Here is a 21133-nt window from a genome sequence, read left to right on the forward strand (position 1 = left end):
CCCCTCCTGAGAGTGTGGGAGGGAGCGCCTGATAGTCCCCTCCTGAGAGTGTGGGAGGGAGCGCCTGATAGTCCCCTCCTGAGAGTGTGGGAGACGGCGCCTGATAGTCCCCTCCTGAGAGTGTGTGGACGGGGAGACCCCTCCTGAGCGCCTGATAGTCCCCTCCTGAGAGTGTGGGAGACGAGCGCCTGATAGTCCCCTCCTGAGAGTGTGGGAGACGGCGCCTGATAGTCCCCCTCCTGAGAGTGTGGGAGACGGCGCCTGATAGTCCCCTCCTGAGAGTGATAGTCCCCTCCTGGAGGGGCGCCTGATAGTCCCCTCCTGAGAGTGTGGGAGGGAGCGCCTGATAGTCCCCTCCTGAGAGTGTGGGAGGGAGCGCCTGATAGTCCCCTCCTGAGAGTGTGGGAGGGAGCGCCTGATAGTCCCCTCCTGAGAGTGTGGGAGACGGCGCCTGATAGTCCCCTCCTGAGAGTGTGGGAGACGGCGCCTGATAGTCCCCTCCTGAGAGTGTGGGAGACGGCGCCTGATAGTCCCCTCCTGAGAGTGTGGGAGACGGCGCCTGATAGTCCCCTCCTGAGAGTGTGGGAGACGGCGCCTGATAGTCCCCTCCTGAGAGTGTGGGAGACGGCGCCTGATAGTCCCCTCCTGAGAGTGTGGGAGACGGCGCCTGATAGTCCCCTCCTGAGAGTGTGGGAGACGGCGCCTGATAGTCCCCTCCTGAGAGTGTGGGAGACGGCGCCTGATAGTCCCCTCCTGAGAGTGTGGGAGACGGCGCCTGATAGTCCCCTCCTGAGAGTGTGGGAGACGGCGCCTGATAGTCCCCTCCTGAGAGTGTGGGAGACGGCGCCTGATAGTCCCCTCCTGAGAGTGTGGGAGACGGCGCCTGATAGTCCCCTCCTGAGAGTGTGGGAGACGGCGCCTGATAGTTCCCTCCTGAGAGTGTGGGGGGGGGCGTCTGATAGTCCCCTCCTGAGAGTGTGGGGGGGGGCGCCTGATAGTTCCCTCCTGAGAGTGTGGGGGGGGGCGTCTGATAGTCCCCTCCTGAGAGTGTGGGAGACGGCGTCTGATAGTCCCCTCCTGAGAGTGTGGGAGACGGCGCCTGATAGTTCCCTCCTGAGAGTGTGGGGGGGAGCGTCTGATAGTCACCTCCTGAGAGTGTGGGAGACGGCGCCTGATAGTTCCCTCCTGAGAGTGTGGGGGGGAGCGTCTGATAGTCCCCTCCTGAGAGTGTGGGAGACGGCGCCTGATAGTTCCCTCCTGAGAGTGTGGGAGGGAGCGTCTGATAGTCCCCTCCTGAGAGTGTGGGGGGGAGCGTCTGATAGTCCCCCCCTGAGAGTGTGGGAGACGGCGACTGATAGTTCCCTCCTGAGAGTGTGGGGGGGAGCGTCTGATAGTCCCCCCCTGAGAGTGTGGGAGGGAGCGCCTTTCTAAGGAGTTTTTCCTAGCCACCGTTGCTTTCTCTTTGGGTTTTTAGGCTGGGTGTCTGTATAAGTACTATGTGACATCCACTGACGTAAAAAAAGCTTTATAAATACACTTGATTGATTGATTGAAAGAGAAAGTTGGCGCGAGAGGGAGAGTGTGAGTGAGCGAGAGATCCACTACTGTAGGGAGATGAGAGGAGTTACAGAAGAGAGACCGGGGAACATACAGTCACAGGTCTTGCACTGCCAATGTCAGGAAGTTGAGCGCTGACTCAGGAACAGCACTGAGCCTGTGATCAGACAGAAAACATCCTCTGCCACTGAACACAGAACTGAGATCAGTGTAGAGAAGAACGGTCTCCAGACTCCCTGCTGAGGCGACATTTTTACTCAGTTTGCTGGAAGCCTATAGCTCTCCCATTTTAAAGTAAATATCAGTCATTTTCTTCAAGGCAAAAAGAGGGCTTTCCTCTCTTCATCTTACTCTAGCGGGAAACGGTTGTTGATCTCAGCAGAGTAAATATTGTCGCACCATAGTAAATATCGACAACACACCACATAAGGAGGAGGGTCATATTTTTTTAAAATATCATGCGTGCATGTGTTTACTATCCTCGTGGCCACCGGAAATCACCAAAAGGAGAGTAAAACAAGTACAATTATCCCTTGCAGGGTGAAAGGCTATTTGAAGCCTAGGTTTAGGGAGAAGAGGATTTTGAATGGAAAACAATTTTAGGTCCCCACAAGGATAGTAAAACATATGAGGTGTGTGTGTCAGCAGAAGTGATTTCCCTGATAAACAGAGGGAGGGAGAGAGTCTGACACCAATGGTGGGAGGAGGGTCATATTTTAGAGCGAGAGAGCCACTGCTATGTGTGAGAGGAGAGCAGCATGAAAAACCACTTATCACCGTATAACTGGATCTGTGATGCAGCCTCGCGGCCGCTGACAGGCTGTGGCTTGGCTCGTCTGGGCTGTGGCTGAACCAACACATCAGGGACAAAGAGAAATGGCTGGTAAGAGGGCTTGGGGATTTACACCCACAGGACAGCCCATTCTATCTGCGCAAATGAATATGTCTGCCGTCACTGAGGTGGAGGGGTCTGAACTGTCGATAGCCGAGGAGGAATTCTATTTATCCACTACTGGAACGGATGAACTGTGGAGGAGCGGAGCTTAGCATAGACAGGCTGCTCTCAATATATGAGTGCATGGGCTCATGAAAGGCACAGAGGTCTAAGGCACTGCATCTCGGTGCTAGAAGCGTCACTTTTTATTTACTTAACCTTTATTTAACCAGGTAGGCAAGTTGAGAACAAGTTCTCATTTACAATTGCGACCTGGCCAAGACAAAGCAAAGCAGTTCGACAGATACAACGACACAGAGTTACGCATGGAGTAAAACAAACATACAGTCACTACAGACACTGGTTCAGTTCCAGACTGAATCACAACCGGCCGTGATTGGGAGTCCCGTAGGGTGGCCCAGCATCACTAGGGTTTGCCCGGGGTAGGCAGTCATTGTAACTAACTTGCCTAGTTTAAATAAAATTGTCTCGGTGGATATAGGTATACAGAAAGACAGGGGAGAAGAGGAGCGAAAAAAGGAAGGAGAGAAAGAAATAGAGTGACAAAATGTGACTGTGTGTATAGTCATACATAGCATCGTACCTGTCTGTACGTGTCTTGGTGGTGCTCCTCGTTGCGCGAGTCGTAGTACTGTTCTATGAAACCGAAGTATTCCTGTCTCTTCCTCTGTAGCGTGCTCTCTCTCCTCTCTGTGTTGGCAGGAAGGTAACCCTGGGAAGAAAACACTAGAACAGTTAGGATAGTATAGGGTCCTCAAACTCAACTCAGGACCTCGAAGCCAGTTCCACTCCTCTAAAAAAAAAAATATATGTTTTATATTTTCATTTTATTATTTCCCCTGACCCCGCTAATTGGACAACATAACCTAGGATTCTACTACCAGATTATACATACTATAAACATTTTACGGACGGAGTATATTTGACATTAGTTTTGTTTGTTTTTAGTCCCATCCGTCAGCCTGCCTTTTCTTTTCATTTACAATCTGTAGAAACTGAGAATAGAAAGGTTGAGTTTTGGTTGAACATCACATCGCAGTTTTTTTTATTTTTTTTTTTACCTTTATTTAACCAGGCACGTCAGTTAAGAACACATTCTTATTTTCAATGACGGCCTGGGAACAGTGGGTTAACTGCCTGTCAGCTCGGGGGTTTGAACTCACAACCTTCCGGTTACTAATCCAACGCTCTAACCACTAGGCTATCCTGCCGCCCAAATGAAAAATGAATGGCATATATATATATATATATATATATATATATTGTAAATTAATAGAAAACATTTTAAGAGCATTATTATTTTATTGACTTTGAATTTTCAGATCACTCAGCAATGCAATTAGCAGAGTTAACTCCAAATAAATGTTGCACTTCTTCAGCCATTCCTGTGACCAAAAACAAGCTACATATGGAGAGTACTTAAACAAATTATCTAATGATTGTCTCTTAACAGCTAAATCTGTAGAGCTGGTAGGGTTGTATCACCCACATTTGTACAACAATTTGAATTGAAAAACTAAGTGTTCAATACAGCGTTGTTTTGTGTATCAGTTCATAAACCATTGAACAGAACCATTGAACAGAACCATTGAACAGGTCCAGTGTAAATATATATATGACACAGCTGCCAATTCTTTGGTCCTTAACTGAAACGGGTATACTTTATTTATTTATCACACTTTTCTTTAACCAATTTTGGTCTTTAATGCCAACAGACCAACAGACACGTTTCTTACTTTCTCCCCTTCCATCTTTTGAGGTAATGCTGCAACTTGTTGGTTGCAATTTATATAGAGCAGACATTTCCATATGTTTTTGTTAGCTGCATGTGTGACATACCTCCCTCCACCAGTCAAGTGTATGATATCATTTAGAAAAAAATCATACCGTTTATTTTTTTTATATTATTTAAATAGTTTTTCTATCAGTTCGCATATTTGAGTTAATCATAATAATATTTGTTGTAATCATTTGTCTTTTCTGGTGGGTTGAACTGATATTGCATCTTTCTATGGCTTGTTTTAAAAATAATGCTGTTTTGGAGCTGTAATCTGAATAAAGGGAAAAAGGCCATTCTTGAACACAGGGTTAGCCATTCTTACTAATCTGCTAGAGAACCAGTTCGGATATAAATATAGCTTTTGTATGACTGAAGCCTTTAGTGAGAGGTCTAATGCTTTAATATTTAATCATTTCTGCCCTCCAAATTCATATTCATAATAAACCTAACCGTTTAATTTTGTCTGGCTTGCCATGCCAAATAAAATGTAATCTTCTGCACATATTTAAAAAACAAGTTATTACATAAAGCCAAGGCCATACGCAAATAAGTAAACTGGGATATAACTAAAGAGTTAAAATCAGGGTGATTTTTCCACAAATAGACAGGTATTGTCCTTTCCATGGTAGCAAGATGGCATCTACTTTTGCTAACTTTCCATTCGAAAGGCACTCGCACATCTGAGCGATCTTTGTTGCAGGTGCAAGTAAACAATTGAATAATATGAGAGAAAAAACGAGAAACCTGCACACTGCTGTTGCTAGTAACACTGCCCTTTATTAAGCTTCACATATGGGCCTCAAGAGGTTAGAAAAATGATCTAGATCCTCTATGAGGCTGTGGAGGGATCCAATTTGTGGATTTCAAAGAAAACATGAATCATCGGCGTACAATGACACTTTTGTATTTATGCCCTGGCTTTCTAGACCCCTTGATACTATCGTTGGATGTGATTTTAATAGCCAACATCTCTATGGCCATAATAAATAGATATGCTGATAGTGGACAACATTGTTTTACTCCTCTTGACAGTTTAATTTAATACTATGAGAAGTAGTCATTATTTACTATTTTACAACTTGGGTTACTTTACATAACATTAACCCATTGTAGAATAGATTCTCCAAAATGGAAATATTCCAGGCATTTATATGTAAATTCCAGTCGTACTTTATCAAAAGTATTTTTGAAAGTCAGCTATGAATACCAGGCCTGGTTTCCTGGATTTTTCATAGCGTTCTATTGTTTCCAGTACTTGTCTTATATTATCTTTAATCTATTGTCCATGTAGAAAATACTCCTGATTACGATGAATAATATCCCAAAATAACTTTAATTCTATGCATTTTGCTGGAATTTTTGCATCACAACACTGAAGTGTAAGGGGCCACCAATTTTAATGGACAGGATCTTCATATAGTGCATTCAGAGACCAGACTTTTTTCACATTTTGTTTCCTTACAGCCTTATTCTAAAATGGATTTAACACATTTTGTTCCTCATCAATCTATACACACTACCCCATAATGACAAAATGAAAATTGGTTTAGACATGTTTGCAAATGTACTAAAAATGAAAAAAACACAAATACTTTAACATAAGTATTCAGACCTTTTGCTGGGAGACTGGAAATTGAGCTAAGGTGCATCCTGTTTCCATTGATCATACTTGAGATGTTTCTACAACTTGATTGGAAAGGAGGATACCGAGTCAGTTGTACTGGTGAATAGGTTCATTTAACCCAACCCCTCTGAATCAGAGAGGTAAGGGGGCTGCCTTAAATCGGCATCCACGTCATTCTAACAAAATTACAGATTTTTACCTTGTCAGCTCCGGTATTCGATCAAGCAACCTTTCGGTTACTGGCCCACATTCCTACCCACTAGGCCACCTACTGCCCGATTGGAGTCCACCTGTAGTAACTTCAAGTGATTGGACATGATTGGGGAAGGCACACACCGATCCATAGAGCTCCAGGACAGGATTGTGTTGAGGCACAGATCTGGGGAAGGGTGCAAAAACATTTCTGCAGCATTGAAGCTCCCCAAGAACACAGTGGCCTCCATTCTTAAATGGGGGAAGTTTGAAACCACCGAGACTCTTCCTAGAACTGAGCAAAAATGGGAGAAGGGCGTTGGTCTGGAAGGTGTTGAAAAACTTGACAGAGTTCTAGTGTTCCTTTGTGGAGACGGGAGAACCTTCCAGAAGGACAACCATTTCTGCAGCACTCCAACCATCAAGCCTTTATGGTAGAGTGGCCACACGGAAGCCACTCCTCTGAAAAAGGCACCGGACAGCCCACTTGGTGCTGCCCAAAGGTGCTTCAACAAAGTACTGGAACTTCACAGTTCTGGGTGACTTTAACCTCCCCACGTCTACCTTTGACTCATTCCTCTCTGCCTCCTTCTTTCCACTCCTTTCCTCTTCTGACCTCACCCTCTCACCTCCCCCCCCTACTCACAACATTTACATTTAAGTCATTTAGCAGACGCTCTTATCCAGAGCGACTTACAAATTGGTGCATTCACCTTATTACATCCAGTGGAACAGCCACTTTACAATAGTGCATCTAAATATTTTAAGGGGGGTGAGAAGGATTACTTTATCCTATCCTAGGTATTCCATAAAGAGGCGGGGTTTCAGGTGTCTCCGGAAGGTGGTGATTGACTCCGCTGTCCTGGCGTCGTGAGGGAGTTTGTTCCACCATTGGGGAGCCAGAGCAGCGAACAGTTTTGACTGGGCTGAGCGGGAACTGTACTTCCTCAGTGGTAGGGAGGCGAGCAGGCCAGAGGTGGATGAACGCAGTGCCCTTGTTTGGGTGTAGGGCCTGATCAGAGCCTGGAGGTACTGAGGTGCCGTTCCCCTCACAGCTCCGTAGGCAAGCACCATGGTCTTGTAGCGGATGCGAGCTTCAACTGGAAGCCAGTGGAGAGAGCGGAGCGGGGTGACGTGAGAGAACTTGGGAAGGTTGAACACCAGACGGGCTGCGGCGTTCTGGATGAGTTGTAGGGGTTTAATGGCACAGGCAGGGAGCCCAGCCAACAGCGAGTTGCAGTAATCCAGACGGGAGATGACAAGTGCCTGGATTAGGACCTGCGCCGCTTCCTGTGTGAGGCAGGGTCACAAGGCAGGCAATACGCTCGACCTCATCTTTACTAGATGCTGTTCTTCCACTAACCTCATTGCAACTCCCCTCCAAGTCTCCGACCACTACCTTGTATCCTTTTCCCTCTCGCTCTCATCCAACACTTCCCACACTGCCCCTACTCGGATGGTATCGCGCCGTCCCAACCTTCGCTCTCTCTCCCCCGCTACTCTCTCCTCTTCCATCCTATCATCTCTTCCCTCTGCTCAAACCTATCTCCTGATTCTGCCTCCTCAACCCTCCTCTCCTCCCTTTCTGCATCCTTTGACTCTCTATGTCCCCTATCTTCCAGGCCGGCTCGGTCCTCCCTCCCGCTCCGTGGCTCGACGACTCATTGCGAGCTCACAGAACAGGGCTCCGGGCAGCCGAGCGGAAATGGAGGAAAACTCGCCTCCCTGCGGACCTGGCATCCTTTCGCTCCCTCCTCTCTACATTTTCCTCCTCTGTCTCTGCTGCTAAAGCCACTTTCTACCACTCTAAATTCCAAGCATCTGCCTCTAACCCTAGGAAGCTCTTTGCCACCTTCTCCTCCCTCCTGAATCCTCCTCCCCCCCCTCCTCCCTCTGCAGATGACTTCGTCAACCATTTTGAAAAGAAGGTCGACGACATCCGATCCTCGTTTGCTAAGTCAAACGACACCGCTGGTTCTGCTCACACTGCCCTACCCTGTGCTCTGACCTCTTTCTCCCCTCTCTCTCCAGATGAAATCTCGCGTCTTGTGACGGCCGGCCGCCCAACAACCTGCCCGCTTGACCCTATCCCCTCCTCTTCTCCAGACCATTTCCGGAGACCTTCTCCCTTACCTCACCTCGCTCATCAACTCATCCCTGACCGCTGGCTACGTCCCTTCCGTCTTCAAGAGAGCGAGAGTTGCACCCCTTCTGAAAAAACCTACACTCGATCCCTCCGATGTCAACAACTACAGACCAGTATCCCTTCTTTCTTTTCTCTCCAAAACTCTTGAACGTGCCGTCCTTGGCCAGCTCTCCCGCTATCTCAGAATGACCTTCTTGATCCAAATCAGTCAGGTTTCAAGACTAGTCATTCAACTGAGACTGCTCTTCTCTGTATCACGGAGGCGCTCCGCACTGCTAAAGCTAACTCTCTCTCCTCTGCTCTCATCCTTCTAGACCTATCGGCTGCCTTCGATACTGTGAACCATCAGATCCTCCTCTCCACCCTCTCCGAGTTGGGCATCTCTCGGCGCGGCCCACGCTTGGATTGCGTCCTACCTGACAGGTCGCTCCTACCAGGTGGCGTGGCGAGAATCTGTCTCCTCACCACGCGCTCTCACCACTGGTGTCCCCCAGGGCTCTGTTCTCCCTCTCCTATTCTCGCTATACACCAAGTCACTTGGCTCTGTCATAACCTCACATGGTCTCTCCTATCATTGCTATGCAGACGACACACAATTAATCTTCTCCTTTCCCCTTCTGATGACCAGGTGGCGAATCGCATCTCTGCATGTCTGGCAGACATATCAGTGTGGATGACGGATCACCACCTCAAGCTGAACCTCGGCAAGACGGAGCTGCTCTTCCTCCCGGGAAGGACTGCCCGTTCCATGATCTCGCCATCACGGTTGACAACTCCATTGTGTCCTCCTCCCAGAGCGCTAAGAACCTTGGCGTGATCCTGGACAACACCCTGTCGTTCTCAACTAACATCAAGGCGGTGGCCCGTTCCTGTAGGTTCATGCTCTACAACATCCGCAGAGTACGACCCTGCCTCACACAGGAAGCGGCGCAGGTCCTAATCCAGGCACTTGTCATCTCCCGTCTGGATTACTGCAACTCGCTGTTGGCTGGGCTCCTGCCTGTCTACAACTCATCCAGAACGCCGCAGCCCGTCTGGTGTTCAACCTTCCCAAGTTCTCTCACGTCACCCCGCTCCTCCGCTCTCTCCACTGGCTTCCAGTTGAAGCTCGCATCCGCTACAAGACCATGGTGCTTGCCTACGGAGCTGTGAGGGGAACGGCACCTCAGTACCTCCAGGCTCTGATCAGGCCCTACACCCAAACAAGGGCACTGCGTTCATCCACCTCTGGCCTGCTCGCCTCCCTACCACTGAGGAAGTACAGTTCCCGCTCAGCCCAGTCAAAACTGTTCGCTGCTCTGGCTCCACAATGGTGGAACACACTCCCTCACGACGCCAGGACAGCAGAGTCAATCACCACCTTCCGGAGACACCTGAAACCCCACCTCTTTAAGGAATACCTAGGATAGGATAAAGTAATCCTTCTCACCCCCTTAAAAGATGTAGATGCACTATTGTAAAGTGGCTGTTCCACTGGATGTCATAAGGTGAATGCACCAATTTGTAAGTCGCTCTGGATAAGAGCGTCTGCTAAATGACTTAAATGTAAAATGTACTGAGAAAAGGGTCTGAATACTTGGAGAATGTATATGCGATTTCAGTTATTTATTTTTAATACATTTTCAAACATTTCTAAAAACCTGTTTTTGCATTGCCATTATGGGGTAGTGTGTTTTTTTTTACCCCATAATGGCAATGCAAAAACAGATTTTTAGAAATGTTTGAAAATGTATTAAAAATAAATAACTGAAATCGCATATACATTCTCCAAAAAACAATGTAATCAATTTTAGAATAAGGCTGCAACGATACAAAATGTGAAAAAAAAGTGTAGGCATTGAATACTTTCCGAATGCACTGTATTTACCACCTGGGTCGGGTTTCAGTAATAGTGAAATCAGGCCTTTTTCAGGATTTGATTATCTACTATTGTTATAAGAGTGGTTAAAACTAATAAACGGTCCTCTGAGCACATCAAAAACAGGTTGATATACCTCAACTGGTATGCGCCATCCAGCCCTGGGGTTTTCCCCAGACTTAAAATCTTTAATTGCATCAATTAAGGTTTTAAGATCGAATCCCCTGAGCTGACAAGGTACAAATCTGTCGTTCTGCCCCTGAACAGTTCCTAGGCCGTCATTGAAAATAAGAATTTGTTCTTAACCGACTTGCCTTGTTAAATAAAAGCAAAATAAATAAATATTATTATTTATTTAAAGTTCCTCTGTAATTGGGCCACGGGATGGTTTTCCTAATATCATCAATACCATTTTAACTTTCTTTATAAAAATATGAATGTGAAAATATATATACTGCACAAGTTGACTGCAGGTATTTACTTAATTAAAGTTATATAGCTATATATAGCTACTTTAAGTACATATCGGCAGTCAACTTGTGCAATACAATAGGAGAAAAGATCACATTCTTCATTTCACTTGTCACACAATTTTTCATTTTGAAGGTTACCGGTAGCAGTGGTGTAAAGTACTTAAGTAATAAGTACTACTTGAGTAGTATTTGGGGTATCTGTAACTTTTACTTCACAACAGTCAGAGTATGTACTTTTTACTCCATAGATTTTCCCTGCCACACACAAAAGAACTTGGTCTAATTCACACACTTATCAAGAGAACATCCCTGGTCATCCTTACTGCCTCTGATATGTTGGACTCACTAAACACACATGCTTTGTCAGTAAATTATGTCTGAGTGTTAGAGCTTACCCCTCTCTATCCGTAAATAAAAGTAAAAAGAAAATGCGGTCTGGTTTGCTAAATATAAGGAATTAGAAATGATTTATACTTAAGTATATTTCATAGCAAATACTTTTACTCAAGTAGAATTTTACGCGCCCAGGCTCTGTCGTAACCGGCCTCGACCGGGAGATCTGTAGGGCGATGCACAATTGGCCTAGCGTCGTCCGGGTTAGGGAGGGGTTGGCCGGTAGGGATATCCTGGTCTCATCGCGCACCAGCGAATCCAGTGGCGGGCCGGGCGCAGTGCGCGCTAACCAAGGTTGCCAGGTGCACAGTGTTTCCTCCGACACATTGGTGCAGCTGGCTTCCGGGTTGGTTTGTGGATCGGATTGGTTGGGTTGTGTATCGGAGGACGCATGACTTTCAACCTTAGTCTCTCCTGAGCCCGTACGGGAGTTGTAGCGATGAGACAAGATAGTAGCTAGTAAACAATTGGATACCACGAAATTGGGGAGAAAACGGGGTAAAATTTAAAAAAATTCAAAAATGTAAAATTAATTTGAATTTTACTGGGTGACTTACACTTGAGTCATTTTCTATGAAGGTATCGTTACTTTTACTCAAGTATGAACATTGGGTACTTCTTCCACCACTGACCAGTAGTCCCCAGTCACCTGGTTTCACTTTACAAGCACACAACAAGAGACCGGAGCCTTGTGCGCAATGTTCCCTCTAAGCACGCACAGCCCCACGAGACTGACGCACAGAAGAAATATCAGCCCTTTTAGTCAACACTATCAACATTTCCCTCCGCTGTGTGAATTGTGAACGAATCAACGCAATAGTCACTTTCAATGCAACATACCGAAACAAAAAAAACTATGCAAGAGATTCTTGCAAAGTGCATTGAAGTAGGATTCTATTGCATTGACTGACAACTCAGGCCCATACTCTACACAGACCGGTGCACCATAACCAAATCAGAGCTATATATATATATATATATATATATATATATATATATATATATATATATATATATATATATATATATATATATATATATATATATATATATATATATATATATATATATATATATATATATATATATATATATATATATATATATATATATATATATATATATATATAGAGCTACAGTATCCCTATACGCAAACAGACCATTGCCATACTTGGATCTGTACCATTCACTTTGAACTGGACTATGTTTACAGAATGAGTGGTTGTGAATAGATACTTTTGTTTTGCGATCAAACCAACAACTGCATGTAGCCAGGTGTACATTTGTTCATATTCTGTTAGTGAGTTATTAGCCCAGTTATACCTCATTTCTAGTCAGCAATGTCGGAGTGGTTGCTTCCTACAAGAGCACAACACGTGCATTTCTAGCCTTCTTTGAAAATGCAAGTCAGGTAAAGAGCATTTTATCTGCAAGGGGCAGTGTGGTATTTTGGGGCAGTGTTAGCTTATTCAAGCCTGTCTCAAAATATAAGTAGCCAATATGCAAAGGGTAGCATAATTTGCCTGATTATCCGTAATAATGGTATGAGAATAATAATGCAATTCATTTTGTAAAGTGGTTTCTTGCAAACTAATACAACATGTTCAGTCACCTTGTCTGAGAGACAAGTGGATAAACAGGTTACTATCAATCGCTACATTTCTTTGAAAAGTCTTATGGAATATAGGCCTACATTGAACACCACACATTGGCTACTGTAGGCTGAAATACAGAACAGCTAATTCCGTGTTAAAATGTATTGCGATGCATTTTCTCCATAGTTTATACTAAGCCACTCTGATAGGCCTTCATTATGATCAAATAGCCACAGCAACCTGCCACTGTTATACCTGTAACCTAAAGTGAGTACAGCGTCAGTGTTCACAGTAAAACGCGGGCCAGAAATTGCACAGAAATTCCACCAAGTTCGAGTTTGCACTCAGCAGACCTGAAATTTGCTCAGTGCCTACATTTTTTGGAGGGAAATTGCTTGTGAGTCACTCACTGTTGTGCAGCACACACCAAGTGATCTTGTTACATACAATATGGAATTCACAAGTAAGTGATTGTCCGATATCTTATAACGATTAAGTTAACTGTCTAAAGTGTGCTAAAAGCTCTGAAGATGCGCATTTGGTTTTCCAATTAAGTAGCTCTCCAGCTAAATGGTTAGCTTCTTCCAAAATCAAGCTTCACTTGGTAACAGCAGAGAAACCCCTCCTGGATCCAGAGCCTTGCTGTTTAATATTTGTTTTGTGCATGCCGAAGACTAAGTAGCTTTTTTTAGTTACTTGTATAGTTGTAGGGTTTAGTTCATATATACAATGACTGTATAAAACATTCGCAATGCACTCGTTCGCATTTAGTTCTCATTCTCTATGGATTTTTACATGTACTTGTTAGCATTGCTCACCTTCGGATTACAGTGGAATTTGAAAACAGCGCCCCTTGTGTCCAGTGCCGGTATTACTAAATATCCCAGTATGGCACAAGGTCTGTTTGAAGGTATGATAATCTGGATACCACCCAAGCATACACCATATACTTTGAATCAAACATACATATTTGAATCAATTCACTGGAGAGAAGAAAAAAACCTGCCCATGCTAGCCTTGTGAGTAGTCGAGAACGATTCATCACAAGCCTAGCATTATACACTAGTCTAGTCTAGACAGGCACATACACACCCATGCATCCACACACATTGTGGGAACTACGTTAGGGGATAAAGTAACTTCCAATCACTTTAAATCTGCTAAAAACGGACTGCGCTCCAGTGGGCACCAGGCTGGGTAAAAGTAGTGCACTACTCTATGTAGGGACGAGGGGGCCATTTGGGACGCACAGTAACTGTTCGAGCACTTTACTACTGACACAGGTCCACTGCATCAGCAAATGTTTCAGTATGGCAGAGGAATTTTAAAAGGGAACTGTTAAGGTTGTTGGACATATTATTCTCTTCATATCAACCCACATTCAATAACAGATGGGCAGAGATTAATGCAAAGAGGGTCGAGGGCCTAACAATGGTATAACATTGAAAACACACTCGCACACACCGGATACAAACACACCTCTCCTCCAGTGAGAATGTATCTAGCTACAGTATACATCATATGTCTAGTCCTGCTGGTGTAGACTAGGCCCATAGTGATACAGTAATTGATTGCCTGGAAATCTACAGCCCCAGAAAACCATTCATCTCTGGAGCAGTTGAGGCTTATGCCCATTCTTCACTCCCACGGCACAACGAATAGCTCTTACAACAAGACGTATGTGTGCCAGGCAGCCCCCTGAGCACTGGCTATAAGGGCCATTACCATATGTCCATGTAATCACGATGACTTGATAATGTGCCTTAAAAAGGGAGGAGGTGAGGGTTGCTATTCTAATGTTGGTGACAGAGGAAGGTCAAGTATTTCAAGAGACTCAGAAGTATTATCCGAGTGCTACTGCTGTGAGATATGCAGTGGATAGCTCGGTTGGGTGGGGTCAAAACCTTTTGAAAACTCCATTAACCCTCCTGCTGTGTCCCAGTCGAATTGGACCAACTTACAAGTTCTCTCTGAAAAATGTATTTCATTTAATCTGATTGTCATACGGTTCCATGACTTTGTCCACACAAAATATATTTTGATGATTTTCATAACACTTTAGGTGTTCCCGGTCAAACGTGACCGGTCATTAGAAATGGATGGGTGAGACAATGTCTAAAATTGACTTCAGGCACATGCCAATTAATCAGATGGACACACTTGCTCTCCCAGACCACATTTGAGCACGTGAACCACCCCCTTCTTGGCTTCCATGGCAACGCCCCCCAAAATAATCTTTCCCCACCTGTTGGCATTCTCACAAACAATCTCAACATTGCTTCATTAATATATAGAACTTCTCTCGCAGCTCTGGTATATAAAGCTTTTTTGAGGCCTTGCTCACAATTCATTCTGTGGCAGCACAATTACCAAACGATATACTGTATGTGAGGCTCTTGATCATATCTTTGATCATGACACTGGTGAGGAGGAGAGAGTCCTTGTTAAACTTTGACAAAGTAGTTTTTTTATTTTTTTTTATTTCACCTTTATTTAACCAGGTGGGCTAGTTGAGAACAAGTTCTCATTTGCAACTGCGACCTGGCCAAGATAAAGCATAGCAGTGTGAACAGACAACACAGAGTTACACATGGAGTAAACTATTAACAAGTCTGATAAATAGCACAATAGGTTTCATCTGAGTATGTTACAGTCAAAATAATCCATACATTGTTTAACTCAAAAACGAGTTGTATGAGCTCAGGTCAATGAGGCCTACAGGCCATAAATAGCAAATAGAAATTCAAAACGTGTAACGTTCACAAGAACTTGGGTTGATAAAAAGATCTAACAAGATTAGTGATAATATATGTATTATAGATTTATAATCAGCAATAATGGGGCGGTCATTTTGGACCAGGAACACATAATTAACATGAAACGAACACATCGGGAGGGTTAAATCAGGGGGGTTCATTCATGAATTGAGAGATGAGAAATTGGTTACTTTATTGATGGAACATGTTGGACTTCAACAACCTTTGGAAATGTCAAGCAATGATTGAGTCAGAACATCAATGAAGAGTCAAAAGGCGTGTCCTTCAAAAGTTTCAAACCACTCCGTCAAACAGTACAAGCACAGTTTGAGTAAGTCACAAACTGGTTAGAGAATGTTGGAGGTGGGCTGGCAGTGTGGTTAGCTGGATACAGTAGAGAGCACATTAAACATAGCAATTTGGTAGGTGAAGAGAAAAATCTGTCAATAGTAATAAATTATTGATCAGCGCAAGCATTTAGTTCCAAGTAGGTTCAAGAGGATTGTCTCTTCCTTTGGAGTCAGGACCGTCATAGTTGTGAGCAGATGTGCTCTAAAGCCAGGCAGGTACACAAACCACAGTTAGGTCAATTAAATTCCTGAAATTAGGTGTCCTCCTGTCCAATTCAAAATTTACCCCTAATCCTACCTTGTAACCCCACTAGTGAAGATGGCAGAGGATTGGAGGAAAGTGGTCAAAACCAAGTAAATCATCAAACTGTCTTTTTGAACTATAAAGTGTGAGATCTCTCTGCTCATTATTATTTTGTAATTTTCACAAAGTCTGCTGCCTCAGCTTGTATGATGGCAATTTGCATATACTCCAGAATGTTATGTAGAGTGATCAGATGAATTGAAAAGTCACTCTTTGCCATGCAAATGAACTGAATCCCCCCAAAAAAACCATTTCCAGTGCATTTCAGCCCTGCCACAAAAGGACCAGCTGACATGTCAGTGAGTCTCTGGTTAACACAGGTGTGAGTGTTGACGAGGACAAGGCTGGAGATCACTCTGTCATGCTGATTGAGTTCGAATAACAGACTGGAAGCTTCAAAAAGAGGGTGGTGCTTGGAATCATTGTTCTTCCTCTGTCTACCATGGTTACCTGCAAGGAAACATGTGCCGTCGTCATTGCTTTGCACAAAAAGGGCTTCACAGGCAAGGATATTGCTGCCAGTAAGATTGCACCTTAATCAACCATTTATCGGTTCATCAAGAACTTCAAGGAGAGCGGTTCAATTGTTGTGAAGAAGGCTTCAGACCGCCCAAGAAAGTCCAGCAAGCGCCAGGACCGTCTCCTAAAGTTGATTCAGCTGCGGGATCGGGGCACCACCAGTACATAGCTTGCTCAGGAATGGCAGCAGGCAGGTAGGTGTAAGTGCATCTGCACGCACAGTGAGGTGTAGACCTTTGGAGGATGGCCTGGTGTCAAGAAGGGCAGCAAAAGAAGCCACTTCTCTCCAGGAAAAACATCAGGGACAGACTAATATTCTGCAAAAGATACAGGGATTGGACTGCTGAGGACTGGGGTATAGTCATTTTCTCTGATGTATTCCCTTTCCGATTGTTTGGGGCATCCGGAAAAAGGCTTGTCCGGAGAAGACAAGGTGAGCGCTACCATCAGTCCTGTGTCATGCCAACAGTAAAGGATCCTGAGACCATTCATGTGTGGGGTTGCTTCTCAGCCAAGGGAGTGGACTCACTCACAATTTTGCGTAAGAACACATACCCGAGAGCAACTTCTCACAACCATCCAAGAACAGTTTGGTGATGAACAATGCCTTTTCCAGCATGATGGAGCACCTTGACATAAGGCAAAAGTGATAACTAAGTGGCTCGGGGAACAAAACATTGATATTTTGGGTCCATGGCCAGGAAACTCCCCAGACCTTAATCCCACTGAGAACTTGTGGTCAATCCTCAAAAGGCGGTTGGACAAACAAAAACCCACAAATTCTGACACACTCAAAGCATTGATTATGCAAGAATGGGCCGCCATCAGTCAGGCCCAGAAGTTAATTGACAGCATGCCAGGTCTTGAAAAAGAAGGGTCAACACTGCAAGTATTGACTCTTTGCATCAACTTCACTTCATGTAATTGTAAAAGCCTTTGACACTTATGAAATGCTTGTAATTATACTTCAGTATTCCATAGTAACATCTGACAAAAATATCTAAAGACACTGAAGCAGCAGACTTTTTGGAAATTAATAATTGTGTCATTCTCAAAACTTTTGGCCATGACTGTATATAGTCTTGCTATTGTTGTTTTAAAGCTGCTTTTAAATTACGCATTGTTGGTTGGCGGCTCGTAAGTAAGCATTTCACTGTAAAGTCTACACCTGTTGTATTCGGCGCATGTGAATACCATTCGATTTGATCAGAACGAAACGATTGGATAATAAATGTAGGTTCCAACCCCTAGTTCATGCATGATACTACAGTCCACTCGGGGATTTGTTAGATTGCTCAGTCACTGCAATTCTAACTTAAATTCAACAAACTTCCATCCACCACACTTACAGATGCAATACATTGGCACTGTTACACTTTACTATGGAGTGCAATGAAGAATGTTCTGTTTATTCATTTCCAAAACTGATAGAATAGCTATTTCAAATCAAAAGTATTTGTCACATGCGCCGAATAAAACAGGTGTAGACTTTACAGCGAAATGCTTACAAGCCCTTAAATCAGCAATGCAGTTTAAGAAAAAGAGTTAATGAAATATTAAATTTGTAAAAAAAAATGTTGAATCAATCAAATAAAAAAAAAACGGAACAAGAAATGTACATAATAACGAGGTTATATACAGGGGGAACCGGTACATGTCAATAGTCACGGTGGCCATTTGAGTAGTTGTTCTGCAGTCTTATGGCTTGGGGGTAGAAGCTGTTAATGAGCCTTCAGGTCCTGTACCGCTTGCCGTGCAGTAGCAGAGAGAACAGTCTAAGACTTGGGTGACTGGAGTCCTTGACAATTCTTTGGGCCTTCCTCTGACAGCGCCTAGTATATAGATCCTGGATGTCAGGAAGCTTGACCCCAGGGATATTTTTACTCATGTAGGCACCTGCAACTTATCAGGTGAGAAATTACACAGCAAAGGACAACCATTGCCTCCAACCAACTTAATATGAATATTCAATCATTCATTTTCTCCTTACAGTAAAAAAAAATCTAAATTCCAGTTTGAGGTCATGTGCAGTTGCAAACACTAAAAGTTGTCATTTTATTGTTTTACTTAAAAGAAATTGAATAATGCAAGGGTGCCAATTTAATTTGACTATCTGTTCTTGTGCTTCAGAAAATGGGAAGAATCAATAGCCTTGTCCTTGTGAAAGTTTTTGAAGAGGGGAAAGTAAAACTATAAGGTGCTGACAGTCAGTAGGTAACCATCACAGCTGGCCAGCCTAGATACATCTAAAGACCCCCTTTAACTTGCTGTTGATTATTTTCTCCAATAATCACTTTGTCAATCCATGGGCTGGCACCTGACACAAACAACCTGTTCTCCCATCGCTCTCCCACTAAAAAAATAAGCTTAAGGAATCAATTTGGGAAGTAAATGAAATCTTTATTTTCTACAAAAAACAAAAATCTCCTTAGTAGAGCACTGGAGAGGCTTGTTGAAGTCTGAACAGTGTGTGTGTGTGTGTGTGTGTGTGTGTGTGTGTGTGTGTGTGTGAAGTCAGCAGGATGAAGAGAATTGATTTTGCATTAAAACAGCGCCTCAAATGGTGACGGCAGCTCCGTCTGCTCCCACAGAGGCCTGACGAGTCATCGCTCTAGTTTAAAAGATGATTCCCTGCTGTTTTAATTCTCATGGCAAAAATCACTAACACACAAACACAGGACTAGATGCAGAAAGACATCACCATATACATAAGAGGGATACCAAGAAGATAAGAAACACACACACACACACACACACACACACACACACCAACCCTCACCACACAAAGGGTCCAACAGAGTGGAGCTCCAGCTCCGAGTCAGGATAACAGACGAGCCAGACATAGGCAGATTAAGGTCAGACAGGTGAACTAGACATGGCTGTGTGGGCTAACCAGGTGGCACTGCACCACCACAATAACATTGCCTCGACGCCCCAAAAAAATAGAATATGAAAATCAGGTAACTTGGCATAAAACGCCACCATACCTCAAAATCAGCGTATTTGGGGTGAATTTTTAAAAAAAAGTGGTAGATGACATTTTTGAGTGGCAACCAGATAAAGTGTTGGAATGGTGATGGTTTCTGTGAGAAGTACCAGCAAGGGGCATGTTAGCCCGGCTGTGAAATATGGTCATGAAAGTGTTTGGACCAGAGTTAAGCTGGTTGAAGCTGCTACATTTCTGGTTTAGTGGCACGGTTTATTCTTTTTTTATTTCACCTTTATTTAACCAGGTAGGCTAGTTGAGAACAAGTCCTCATTTACAACTGCGACCTGGCCAAGATAAAGCAAAGCAGTGCGACACAGACAACAGAGTTACACATGGAATAAACAGGCATATAGTCAATAACACAATAGAAAAAAGAAAGTCTATTTACAGTGTGTGCAAATGGCGTGAGGAGGTAAGGCAATAATTAGGCCATAGTAGCAAAATAATTACAATTTAGCAGATTAACACGAGTGATAAATGAGCAGATGATGATGTGAAAATAGAGATACTGGTGTGCAAAAGAGCAGAAAAGTAAATAAAAACAATATGGGGATGAGGTATGTAGATTGGGTGGGCTTTTTACAGATGGACTATGTACAGCTGCAGCGATCGGTTAGCTGCTCAGAGAGCTGATGTTTTTTGTTAGTGTGGGAAAAATCTATAAATATAAGTTGTTTTGAGTGCAGAGATTTGATTTTCAAGATACAGTTTCTATATCTCTCATTGCATACGAAATAGATCAATAAAAACAGCTTTGGAAAAAGGCCCTTGATTGATATAGAATGATCCATAGGCCTAAATGCTACAGCTAGCATGCTGTGCTGTGTATGAGCCCTACACCAGGTTATATATATATCATATCTGGCCTTGCAGCCACATCAATACCACAAAGCCAGTTGCATCTGCTGCTTTACCAGCACTTTAACATTTAACAATTCCGCTCCATTAGGAAAGTGTACACATTGCCACGGGCGGCTCAGCCATTTTTAACACTGAAAATCCACTTAATTGACTTCCTCCAGGCACTGGAACCCAAGTGGACGATTCTTCTTTAAAAGCTCTTTATTATTCCAGAAAAGCTCATTCTTTTTCATAGGGCTGGAAGCTTCCTCTGTGTCTTATGGCACAGACAGAGATGAGTCTAAACATAACTGTAGCGTAGCTAAGCGTAAAGAGATACTGCCCAGGGAGAGGTAGACTGATGAGGAAATAAAAATAAACTCATTCACTGTTTTCTTACCTTATAATTCCTTCCGTTTCCTAATAATGATTGAGACAGTTATGTATAATTTGTGCAGTCAGGTGTTAAAATGCAACTGGGGGGGGGGGTATAGCGTTAAAATGTATTAACAACTTTGAAAGAGACAAGCAGGCATTTTTCTGGGGAGGAACTACTGCTTGCCCTAACCTGCCTCTGGAAAAGAACAAATTGAATATCCACGGCACGATCGGGAGCAGAGAAGGTCACAGGGGACGCGTCGAGAGTGAAGTTTTATTATGTGGCTCCAAGTTTATGGAATAGCGGTAGAGGGTGGAGAATAGATTCTCAGAGGCTCTCCTGTCTATCGCAGACCGCATCTTGACAGAGAGGATTTAAAAGGTCGGGGGAGTGTTCAGATATCCCAGGATCCTTCGGGGGAGG

At 43.9% G+C, this 21133-nt stretch overlaps 2 protein-coding genes across 7 annotated transcripts in view; one reads left to right on the top strand and one right to left on the bottom strand.

Annotated features, from left to right (window-relative positions):
• Positions 1–21133, bottom strand: part of tbc1d22a (TBC1 domain family, member 22a) — a 198151-nt gene that overhangs the window by 140059 nt on the left and 36959 nt on the right. For all 6 annotated transcript variants that reach the window (XM_035748532.2, XM_035748529.2, XM_035748530.2 and 3 more), the window contains exon 7: positions 3096–3224. In XM_035748532.2, coding sequence (XP_035604425.1) covers positions 3096–3224 — 129 coding nt within the window. The remainder of the gene's footprint in view (positions 1–3095; positions 3225–21133) is intronic.
• The window catches only part of LOC118366132 (uncharacterized), an 89693-nt gene that overhangs the window by 48648 nt on the left and 19912 nt on the right, over positions 1–21133 (top strand). The window lies entirely within an intron of this gene.

This window comes from Oncorhynchus keta, chromosome 33, assembly GCF_023373465.1.
Source record: "Oncorhynchus keta strain PuntledgeMale-10-30-2019 chromosome 33, Oket_V2, whole genome shotgun sequence".
Lineage (NCBI taxonomy): Eukaryota > Metazoa > Chordata > Actinopteri > Salmoniformes > Salmonidae > Oncorhynchus > Oncorhynchus keta.